The 11744-nt window shown below is 39.8% G+C and overlaps 1 protein-coding gene across 1 annotated transcript; it reads left to right on the top strand.

The window, feature by feature from the left end:
- Positions 1–4187: 4187 nt before the first annotated feature.
- CD1B (CD1b molecule) lies at positions 4188–8140 on the top strand. The gene is made up of 6 exons (XM_011978334.1): positions 4188–4851; positions 5148–5414; positions 5956–6234; positions 6435–6713; positions 7082–7175; positions 7849–8140. Exons 1-6 carry the CDS (start codon positions 4791–4793, stop codon positions 7868–7870), a joined length of 1002 nt encoding a protein of 333 aa, XP_011833724.1. The 5' UTR covers positions 4188–4790; the 3' UTR covers positions 7871–8140.
- Positions 8141–11744: the final 3604 nt, after the last annotated feature.

Below are 11744 nucleotides of genomic sequence, written 5' to 3'. Positions count from 1 at the left end.
CTGCACTCCAGCCTGGATGACAGAGCAAGACTCCATTTCAAAAAAAAAAAAAAAAAAATTAAATGAATAAACAATAAAATAAGCACCTATATAAACAGATCTCCATAATAATAATAACAAAAAATTTTAACACATTTAAAAGAGAATATTCTTAATCTGGTAAGAAAAGTTTACCCAAAACACTCCCAGCAAATATGACTCTTGTTAACCTTTTAAAAAATCTTATCTCGGCTGGGCGCGGTGGCTCACGCCTGTAATCCCAGCACTTTGGGAGGCCGACAGGGGTGGATCACCTGAGGTCAGGAGTTTGAGACCAGCCTAGCCAACATAGTGAAATCCCACCTCTACTAAAAATACAAAAAATTTGCCACACATGGTAGCAGGCGCCTGTAATCTCAGCTACTAGGGAGGTTGAGGCAGGAGACTTGCTTGAACCCGGGAGGTGGAGGTTGCAGTGAGCCGAGATCGCGCCATTGCACTCTAGCCTGAGTGACAGAGCAAGACTCTGTCTAAAAAAAAAAAAAAGTAACTATCAAAAATTCTATTTCTCATTTTACTGGAGGTAACAGGCCAGTGAAAATGGGTAAAAAATATAATCAAAGGTATAACAATTGAAAGAAAACTAATGAAACTTTCGTATCTAGAGATATCATTAGAAAATCCAAAAGGATCTATAGATAAAACATTAAGCTTAATAAGTTAATTTAACATGGATACTGGTAGCAAGGTCAAAATATTTTTTTTATTTGTAACATACAGTAGACCTCTCCTTATTCATGGTTTTGTTTTCCACAGTTTTAGTTAGCCATGGTCAATGGCAGTCTGAAAATATTAAATGCACAATTCCAGAAATAAACTGTCTATAAGTTTTCAATTGTGCACCGTCCTAAGTAGTATGATGAAATTTCATGCCAGCCTACTTCATCCGGACGAGGATGCAGATCACCCCTTAATCCAGCGTATCTACACTGTATGTGCTACCCAACCATTAGTCAGTAGCTGGCTCAGTTATCAGATCAGCTGTCCTGGTCTCGCAGTGCTTGTGTTCAAGTAACCCTTATTTTGCTTAGCAATGGCACCAAGCACAGAAGTAGTGATGCCTGTAATTCAAATATGCCAAAGAGAAGCCATAAAGTGCTTCCTTTAAATTAAAAGGTGTAAGTTTTTGACTTAGTAAGGAAAGAAAAAAAAAAATGCTGATGTTGCTATGATCTACAATAAAAAGGAATTATCTTCCCATAAAATTGTGATGGGAAAAAAGTAATTGTACAAATTCTACCGTCACACTTCAAATTGCAAAGGTTATGATCAGAGTGTGTGGTAAGTGCTTAGTTAAGATCTTAAAAAGCCATCAAATTTGTGGATGGAGGACATGAGCAGAAAGGGGCTCCAATTGGCAGCAATCAGGTTCAACACTATTTGTGGTTGTGGGCATCCACCCAGGGTCATCTACTACTTTGTGTTCATTGACCTACATCTCCTCATTTCCTTCCACCACCACCTGCTTCCTGCCCCTGCCCCTGTGTACTCAACTCTTTTAAGATTCCACATATAAGTGAGATTATGCAATCAATATCTGAGAAAACCTGTGTCCTGAGGAGCTTATTGGAAGTGTGCATTGTCTTTAGGCCCATCGGAGAATATGTGTCAAAAGCATCAATTAAAGTTTTGTTTTAGAAGTGTGCACATGTTGATTTTTTAATTTGAAACCAACACTGGAACTAGGGATAATCTTTCCCTGGAAGACGGGTTTCATATGTCAAGGAACAATGGTACTAATGCAGAGTGGAAATACAAACCATGCCATAGCACTGAACGAGCAAAGTATGGAAATGTGAGACTCTGCTATGTGGACACTGTGGACACTGCCATGTCCGTTTCTGTACTTTTGAAACAGAAAGGAAATATGAAATATTGGATACGATATGTGGGAAAGAATGTAACTTGAAAACCTGGTTCATTTCTAGACCTTTCAAACAATCTCAATTGCTCCACTTTTCAGGGAAAAGACAGTGTATAAAGTAAATTTTTCCCTCAAATATGACATTTGAAGAATTCCAAAATTTTCATTTTGTCTGGTGATCTTCTTAACTAAGTTTAAATTTACAATCAATTTCTTGCAAATGTTGCCAGAAACAAAACGGAGTCACTAAGGTAAAAAAAAAAAAAAAAAAAAAAAAAAAAAAAAAAAAACCTGGCAGAGCTAGGGAAGACTATGCAGAGAGGGTTCTCACACTTGTATACCTAATAAGAACAACTACCATGAAAGACTTTGCAAAAACCACAACCTTGAAAAGGCCATCACAACCTTACACGAAAAATGCCTCAAAGACACCTGCCTTGCCAGCAACTGTCTGTTTAACCTCTGACTGGTGTCACCCCTGTTACTGATACTTGTAAGCAAGGATAATTATTTGAAAACAAATATGTAATCTCTTTATTTTTTTTCTTTAAAAATTTTGCCTTCCTTTACCTCCCTGAATATGCTCATAGTTTGCTATGGCATATATATTTCCATTGCAATGCTCTATTCCCAAATAAATATATTTTTCTTTTAGAGAGCCTCTTTTTCTGTTTGTTATTTAGGTAGACATTCTGCACATATTTGGCAAAAACTTACACGCTGTTGAAACTGAAACCAAGACCTCTTCCTCTATCTTCCTTCTCTCAGGCACAACTCAATTTCTAACGTGGTCTTTGGCAACACTAATATTCCTTTCTGGTAACATAATTTTGACTGGATTACTGTTCTCATGTTTTAGGCTTACCTTGTTTAAAAATTTGATGAGTGGCCGAGTGTGGTAGCTTATGCGTGTAATCCCAGCACTTTGGGAGGCTGAGGTGGGTGGATCACGAGATCAGGAGATCGAGACCATCCTGGCCAACATGATGAAACCACGTCTCTACTAAAAATACAAAAATTAGCCAGGCATGGTGGCAGGCACTGCAGTCCCAGCTACTCAGGAGGCTGAGGCAGGAGAATCACTTGAACCTAGGAGGCGGAGGCTGCAGTGAGCCGAGATCATGCCACTGCACTCCAGCCTGGGCAACAGAGAAAGACTCTGTCTCAAAAAAAAAAAAAAAAAGTTGGATGTGTGTGGGGCTAGTGTTGTGATAGTCTCTTGTGCCCTACCAACTCTTTTGGATTTTTTTTTAAATCAGGAACATTTCAGATTTAGTTTGTATCAATTCAACTTTGGGAGTCTTGGAAGAACTCACTCATTTTAATGGAAAATAGCTCAGGTTGTCTACCAGCTTTTCCTGAACTCTGTTTTGGGGGTTCTACCCAAAATAAAAAGCTTATAAACACAAAAACAATAATGTTCATGTCTGTGACGGCCAATGTTAAGTCTCTGCTGTTGTCTATGGCTGTTATCCAAAAAGTAGATTCAATTCTGTCATGTATTGGAGTCTGGGAATATTGTTAAGAGATACATACATTGAAATTTGGAGAACCGCTCTGTATTTATCAATTAGTGATAATCTTGGATGAAGGCTAGTCTTATTAATGTTGTGAACCAGTTGTTCCCAGGAATAGAGAACACTACACTATTCACTTTGCATTTTCTTATCCACGTAATAGAATTAGTCAGTGGTAACCCTCTACACTTGGAATTGTTTGCCGCTACATTTCTGCATGACACATAGATCTATGCAAATACGTGACTTTTTCCCAAATGGAGAAAATCCAAAAATTCTTAAAATTTTTCATGGGCATACAAGAAGATAGGAGGTGACATTTTAAAACAAGTATCTCTGAACTTTTTGTATAAAAAAATAGCGGCCTCTTTGCTCTATTATTAATACCTCATGTGGTGTTATGAAGGCCCAAATGTAGACAGCAGTTATGAGATATTACAAGAGAAGAAGATAGCTCTGCTGCTTATAGAACCTTATCCAAAAAGTTATCTTTGACTTAGACTGGAGGTGCACATAGCATAGCTCCTAGAGTTCTGTTTATCTCATAAATATTTGTTACTCAAAACTCCATAGGCCAAGAGCTCCTGAAGAGAAGGTCATATGCTAGTAGCAATTGTCATTTTTTCTCTCAAATTTTGCTATAGTATAATTTTGTTTGAATTATAAACCTCAGTCTTTATTATATTTGATTCTGGCATTTTGATTTGTAGTGTTATAGTACTGGCAATGTTTTAAATGCTTTGCCTTTATGTAAGTGAATATCGGCACACACACATGCACACACACATACAGACATAGACACACACACACGCAGAGCCAGTTTAGAATGTGGAGTAAGGAATACTAGACAAAGAGGGCAATATAAGAAAGAGAAGACATTGAAAACATTGGGAAGGGGCAGTAACAGAGTGCCAGAGAAGATAAGGCAGCTAGGAGGGGGAAAGACTAAGTGAGGTGGATAAACCAAAAGCATCCTTCTAGGCTAAAGCAGACTAAAAGCTTAGCAATTGTTTAATATCATCATCCTATCCTATAGATGTGGGAATAAAGACTAAGGAAGGTGAAATGAAAATGCAGAATCATACAGGGGCTTTTCCAAGGAGGTATGAAGGAAGTTGAGGACAGGGAGAGCAGCTGGAAGTCAGGGGGTAAGAGAAAGTCTAAAAGTCAGGGCTTGAGGGAAATAAAAGGTGAGGTAAGAGGCTCAGGGCTGTGGGAGGCACATTTTTCTCTGAAAAGCAATTTGGACAAGGAAGAGGTTTGTCAGTTGGAAAAGAGAAGAAGTCACTGCAGGGTACTGAGGAAAAGGTTTGCTGAAATTGGAGATCAAATACCAGCTCTGCCAGTAAGAAGTTGCATCTCCCGGTGAAATGCTGCTGCTGCCATTTCAACTGTTAGCTGTTCTCTTTCCCGGTGGTGACAGTGAACGAGGTAAGAGTCACTCTGGAAGCTCCCAACACTGATGCAGGGTTTGGATTTTAAAAAGCATGCAGCGCTTTCCTAGGTGCAATTGGACACTAAGGGTCTGGGTCTTTCTGTCTCCAGCCCTCTTCAACCATTCTGGTGCTTGGGACTACAGCGTGAAGCCCTAAGGCAGTCAAATGTGTCAGACTTTCTGTGTTCTTTAGACTGTAGGTTCTTGTTTCCTAAATCATTTTCATTCCCATTCTTCTTAATTGTCTACTGCTCTCTTTATCGTCACCATCTTGCTTTTCCACTCTTCACAGCCTTCCAGGGGCCGACCTCCTTTCATGTCATCCAGACCTCGTCCTTTACCAACAGTACCTGGGCACAAACTCAAGGCTCAGGCTGGTTGGATGATTTGCAGATTCACGGCTGGGATAGCGACTCAGGCACTGCCATACTCCTGAAGCCTTGGTCTAAAGGTAACTTTAGTGATAAGGAGTTCGCCGAGTTAGAGGAGATATTCCGAGTCTACATCTTTGGATTCGCTCAAGAAGTACAAGACTTTGCCGGTGATTTCCAGATGAAATGTGAGTCCAGTCCGCTGAACTGGGAAGATTCTCAAGGACTCTCTTTTCTCTCTTTTTTGCAAGGCGTTGCTCTCTCTGATTCTTCTCCCTTCCTTTCTATTTTACTCAACTGCATGCACACGCTTTTCTAGAGCAGTCTCTCACTCCAGCTTCACACCTTCACACCTCATATTTTAGATTCTTGCTGCCTCTGCACTCTTCTCTTACCCTCAGACTAAGGCTGCTGGTTTGTCTTGTGTGAAACTTCTCCTCAAGGGCCCTTACTTCTCCTACCCCATGCCTGAGTGATCTAACGTGTGGCTTTCTCCCTTAATCCATCTTTTCAATCATCTTTTCCCTGCACCCTCCTTCTGCTGAGAACCTCCAGCTCACTCTTGTTTCTGAAAATGTCTAAATGTTATCATTAGTTCTTAGCTCATCATTATTTTACACCCAAGAACTTTATCCCCACCAAAATCTAAAATCCTAGGTTCTTTTCTCATGCCTTTTTTTTCTTATTTGTTAACCACAAATATTTGCTCTCTGTTTTCCTTCTACATAGACCCCTTTGAGATCCAGGGCATAGCAGGCTGTGAGCTACATTCTGGAGGTGCCATAGTAAGCTTCCTGAGGGGAGCTCTAGGAGGACTGGATTTCCTAAGTGTCAAGAATGCTTCATGTGTGCCTTCCCCAGAAGGTGGCAGCAGGGCACAGAAGGTCTGTGCACTAATCATGCAATATCAAGGTATCATGGAAACTGTGAGAATTCTCCTCTATGAAACCTGCCCCCGATATCTCTTGGGTGTCCTCAATGCAGGAAAAGCAGATCTGCAAAGACAAGGTTAGTCCTGCTGTTATTTCACTTCCCACCACCTCCTGTAAGATCAAGAGTAGGAAGATACCCAAGGATAGGAGCTTAATTAACAAGTTATTTGGTTCCCAAAGTGAATGGGGTCACTGTCCAAGCTTGTAGGTTTCTGAGTTCATAACCTCTGAACTTGAGTTATAACATGACACTTTTTCTTCCCCTTCCTGCCTTAGTGAAGCCTGAGGCCTGGCTGTCCAGTGGCCCCAGTCCTGGACCTGGCCGTCTGCAGCTTGTGTGCCATGTCTCAGGATTCTACCCAAAGCCTGTGTGGGTGATGTGGATGCAGGATGAGCAGGAGCAGCGGGGCACTCAGCTAGGGGACATCCTGCCCAATGCTAACTGGACATGGTATCTCCGAGCAACCCTGGATGTGGCAGCTGGGGAGGCAGCTGGCCTATCCTGTCGAGTGAAGCACAGCAGTTTAGAGGGCCAGGACATCGTCCTCTACTGGAGTAAGAAATAGCAGGGCCCCAGGCTGGAAATGCCAGGAAGTGATCTTCAGGCATAGAGGGAGGCACTGGGAAAGGATAGAGCTTGAGAAATGAAAGAGGCAGAGAGAAATTGATTGATTGATTTCCAGGACCCCAATCCCAACGGGAGTAAAAATACATAATCCAAGTTATCAAAAAGGTAGGAATTAAGGACCAAAAAGGTAGGAATTAAGGGTACAGGAGATCAAAGGATAGATATATGGTGGGCAGGAATATGAGAGAGGAAGTTGGAGATGACCATACATTGGAAGTAGGTGGGCAAAGGAAGGCCAAGGAATTCTGTGTATAGGATCTGAAGTGACATCCTTTTGTCCTCTCTCATTTGCCAGGAAACCCCACCTCCACTGGCTCGATTGTTTTGGCAATAATGGTGCCTTCCTTGCTCCTTTTGCTATGCCTTGCATTATGGTATATGAGGCGCCGGTGAGTTGTGGGTGTCTTTTTTTTGCGTTTTTTTTTTTTTTTAATGTGTCTCTTCTGTTCATCCTTCCACTCTTTTTTACCATTTTATCTATTTAAAAATTGTTTATCCTCAATCCTTTCACCACATCCTTTCCCCAAACTCCCATCTCTTTTATGTGGACTTAAAAAAAAAATTCTGTTAAAACACACATAACATAAGGTTTACCATCTGTACCATTTTTAAGTGTACAGTTCAGTGGTGTTAAGTGTATTCACATTGTTGCACAAGCCATCTTCAAAACTCTCCTGTCTTGCAAGACTGAAACTCTATTCCTAGCATACTGCAAGGTCCCATTTCCCCTCTTCTCCAGGCCCTGGTTAGGACAGTTCTACTTTCTGTCTCTATGAATTCAACTACTCTAGGTAATATAAGTGGAATTATAAAGTATTTGTCTTTTTGTGACTTATTTCATTTAGCATAATATCCTCGTTGTAGCATGTGACAGGGTTTCCTTCCTTTTTTGAAACTGAACAATATTCCACCATATGTGTATAACACATTTTGTTCATCCATTCATCTATCTATGGACACTTGGGTTGCTTTCACTTTTAACTTTCATGAATAATATTACCATGAACATGGGTGTACAAACATCTCTTATGTGGAGCTCTTTTGTTCTTCTGTTTTTAACAGGTCATATCAGAATATCCCATGAGCCCGCATCATGTCTGCTTCCCCATTCGCAATAAGTACCAAGAAGCCCAAGTTATCCACCCAAAAGTCAATCTTACCATATTTCAAATGATTATCAAATTTGATGAAATCAGAGTTTTCATGTATTTTAAAATAAATTAAATTTAAACATCAGCAAAAAAGTACTTAAAACTGTAAATTTATTATGAGACTGTATATGATTCACCCAGATTTTACACAAGTTAAAATGTTGGAAAGAATGTGTCTCAGAATAAATGAAATATAATACATATGACTTAATGGTGACTCCCTTTGGCTTCCTATTTTAAAACTTTTCTTTTTCTGCTTCTGGTTAAATATCATCTGTCAAAGTGAACCAAATATAATTATACCAGGATCACCGTATTTGCAGAGATGCCAAGCCTTTTTTATGTAATTTCTTCTCTGTCTCTGCCTGGATGACTTTCTAGCCCTGAAGGCTCAGCTGAGATGTTTCTTCCTCAGGAAGCCTTTTCTAGTGCTGTAATAAAAGGAACTATGCAGAGATCCACTTTACACTGTACCCACAGCGTTGGAGTTACTTTTGTTTTTCCTTGCCTTCTATTTGTAAGTTCCTTGAGGACAGTGTTCCCTATTTGTAGAACTCTGGAACGATCTCTCAGCTGCAAATTCATTTTCTCAGTAAAAACAATCTGAGTTGCTGTAACTGCCAAGTTAAGTGTTTTCTTTCAGAGTCATCTACTTTCTTTCTTTTTTTCTCTTTATTTGATATTGTAGATCCTCCTCTTCTTACTAAAATTGTTTCCACTTAGCCAAAAAATATTATGCTTTCTTTATTTCTGTTCCAAACTCCTTTGGAGAAAACTGCCTTTGGCTTACTACAGCTATAGTCTAGCTTCAAAGGGTCATAGTGAGAGGTGAAGCCAGCTAGACTTCCTGGGTTGAGTGGGGACTTGGAGAACTTTCCCCTAGCTAGCAAGAGTTTTGTTATATGCACCAATCAGCACTCTGTAAAAAACGCACCAATCAGTGCTCTGTAGCTAGCAAGAGGGTTGTAAAATGCACCAATCAGCACTCTGTAAAATGGGCCAATCAGCACTCTGTAAAATGGACCAATCAGCAAGATTCTAAAAGTAACCAATTGCAGGGAGGATTGAGAAAAGGGCATTCTGATAGGACAGAAACAGGACATAGGTGGGGACAAATAAGGAAATAAAAGTTGGCCACCCCAGCCAGCAGGACAAGCCACTTTGGTCCCCTTCCAGGCTGTGGAAGCCTTGTTCTTTTGCTCTTCACAATAAATCTTGCTACTGCTCACTCTTTGGGTCTCTGCCATCTTTAAGAGCTGTAACACTCATCACAAAGGTCAGAAGGTCCCTGGCTCCATTCTTGAAGTCAGGGAGACCACGAACCCACCAGAAGGAACTAACTCCAGACACAACAGAAATGGGATTCTACTCATTTTTCCAGTGAGAATGAGTGAGAGAGGCAAGGTGAGTGAGGAGTAATAGTTTAGATAGACTACAATATATTCAAGGAAAAAAGAGCACTGTTTCTTCCCACAGAGTCTTTGATATCTGTGTTGTATCAATTTAGTTGTACCTTTGATTTGCATTTACCTTTATTCATTTTTTGTTTATTCCATAGTTTTCTAAAACAACCCATTTTAAAACATCTAAATTCATTTTTATTAAAACAATGAAGACCAGGGCAATTTGAGTATGTATTTTCTGTAGAACTTAGGAAGATAGGTCAGGGCAAACAGAAGTTTTGGAGAAGCCCGGAATACTAGAAGCAATTTTCCCACCTAGAAATTTTAGGACAATGTGACATTTGGAACTTGAGAAGTGTAGGAAATGGGTGAAAACACAGCTGTCTCCTCTACTAAGACAGCTGGTTGCTTCTCCAGAATGCATTCAACTTGACCCCATCTTGTAGCATAGCCATGCTTTTGTTGTATGCTTGACTGCACCTTAAGTACAGTCTTGGGCCCTAGTTAGTCTGTGGTTCTTGGAATATAAACTATGAACTATCTGCAGCAATAGCACTTGGCACCTTGTTAGAAAAAGCAATATTTAGCCTTCCTACCTCCCTGACGTGCTGAATCAGAAAATCTGAGAATGAGAGCCAGTGATCTGTTTTAAAGACTTCCAGTGATTCTGATGCACACTCAAGTTTAAGAACCCTTGGTCTAATCGTTTCTCTTACTGTTGACTATTGACTATTTTAGCCACTATTGACCACTATTCCACTATTGACATTTTGGCCCATTTAATTCTTTGCTGTGGAAGGCTCTTCGGTGCACTGTAGGATGTTTAGCAGCATCTGCTCACCGGATGCCAATAGTATCTTGTCAGCTGTGACAACCAAACATATCTTCAGACATTGCCAAATATCTCCTAGGCGGCAAAATTGACACCAGATAAGAACCAAGATCTAAGATAATACTCAGAATGGTATGCCCCTGCTTAACCAGAATAATTGGTTCATAGTTTATATGTGACCCGATTGGCCAAATCCAACTGAAGCCTTGGGTTAATGTTTATTGGTTGAGGAAAGAGGAATTCTGTCTGGATGGTGTAATGTGTGCAAAGCCTAAAATTGCTGTAGAATTTTATTCCATAGAAAAACCTGGCCTAGAATTGAAGCTCACAAACAAAAAAGATAAAGGAGCAAATGAGATAACAGGGCCAAAGCCCAGATCAAACTATATCTGGAAACTAAACTACCTCTGGACAATTTAGTATATGAACCTAGTAAGTCTCATTTTTTCCCTTTAAGCCAATAGAGATTGAATTTTCAGTTGGGTTGAAAATGCTGACATTACTGTGATCTCTGATGTCTCAAACCAGCTTTTTTATATTTTTCTTATTTTTTTCTCTGTTTTCTTTACTCTTATTTTTTTTCTTTCCAAATTACCAGCCCTCAACAGTGGTTTGTTGTTGTTGTTGTTTTGTGTGTGGGGGATGAGGGGATTGTTGTTGTTTTGTTTTGTTTGGATGTAAGGTTTTCCTCTAAGGGTCCTTACCTTGGTAAATCTTAATTTACTCCTGATTTTAACTATGACCTCTGAATGAACGACTTTCGGAAGTAGATCTTCCACCTCAAATTATAAGGCCTTCTCGACTGTTTTTATTTATGAGAGAGTGTGTGCTTGTGTATGTGTTTGTGCTATTTTGGCCAAAATATTAAAATACAGTCATTACCCCTTATCGACAGTGGACGTGTTTCAATACCCCCAGTGATGCCTAAAGCCTGCAGATAGTGCCAAACCTAATTGCCATCAGTTGGAACACATTTCTGTTTATGTTTTCCACCTGCAAATTTAATGCCTTAATTATCTTAACTAAGCACTTATCATGCATGCACTCTGTCATAGCTTTTGCAGTGTGAGGTGTAACAGCAAAATTAGCACAAATTTCTTTTTTCTTCTTCACAATTTCATGGATAGAAAATTCATTCTTACTGAAGATTTTAGCAACCTCAGCATACAATTTTTTTCTTTGCTTATTTTTCACCTTTTCACTAGAGGGAAGCACTTGACAGCTTCTCTTTCACGTATCAAAATTGCTAGCATCACTGCTTCTGTACTTTGGAGCCATTAGTAAGTAAAATAAGAGTTACTTGAACTGTGCTTGTAGTAACTCTACAAGCACTGTGATACTACAGCAGTCAATCTGATAACCAAACCAGCTACTAAGTGACTTAAAACCATGAGGTAAAGAATGACTTATTTTCAACTTTTTAATTAATAATTTTATAGGAGCCAAGCGTGATGGCTCACGCCTATAATCCCAGCACTTTAGGAGGCCGAGGCAAGTGGATCACCTGAGGTCAGGAGTTTGAGACTAGCCTGACCAACATGGTGAAACCCTGTCTCTACTAAAAATACAAAA

Source organism: Mandrillus leucophaeus, unplaced genomic scaffold, assembly GCF_000951045.1.
Source record: "Mandrillus leucophaeus isolate KB7577 unplaced genomic scaffold, Mleu.le_1.0 Scaffold1928, whole genome shotgun sequence".
In the NCBI taxonomy this organism is placed as follows: domain Eukaryota; kingdom Metazoa; phylum Chordata; class Mammalia; order Primates; family Cercopithecidae; genus Mandrillus; species Mandrillus leucophaeus.
Note: the sequence above shows the minus strand (reverse complement) of the source record. Positions and strands in the feature narration are given on the sequence as shown.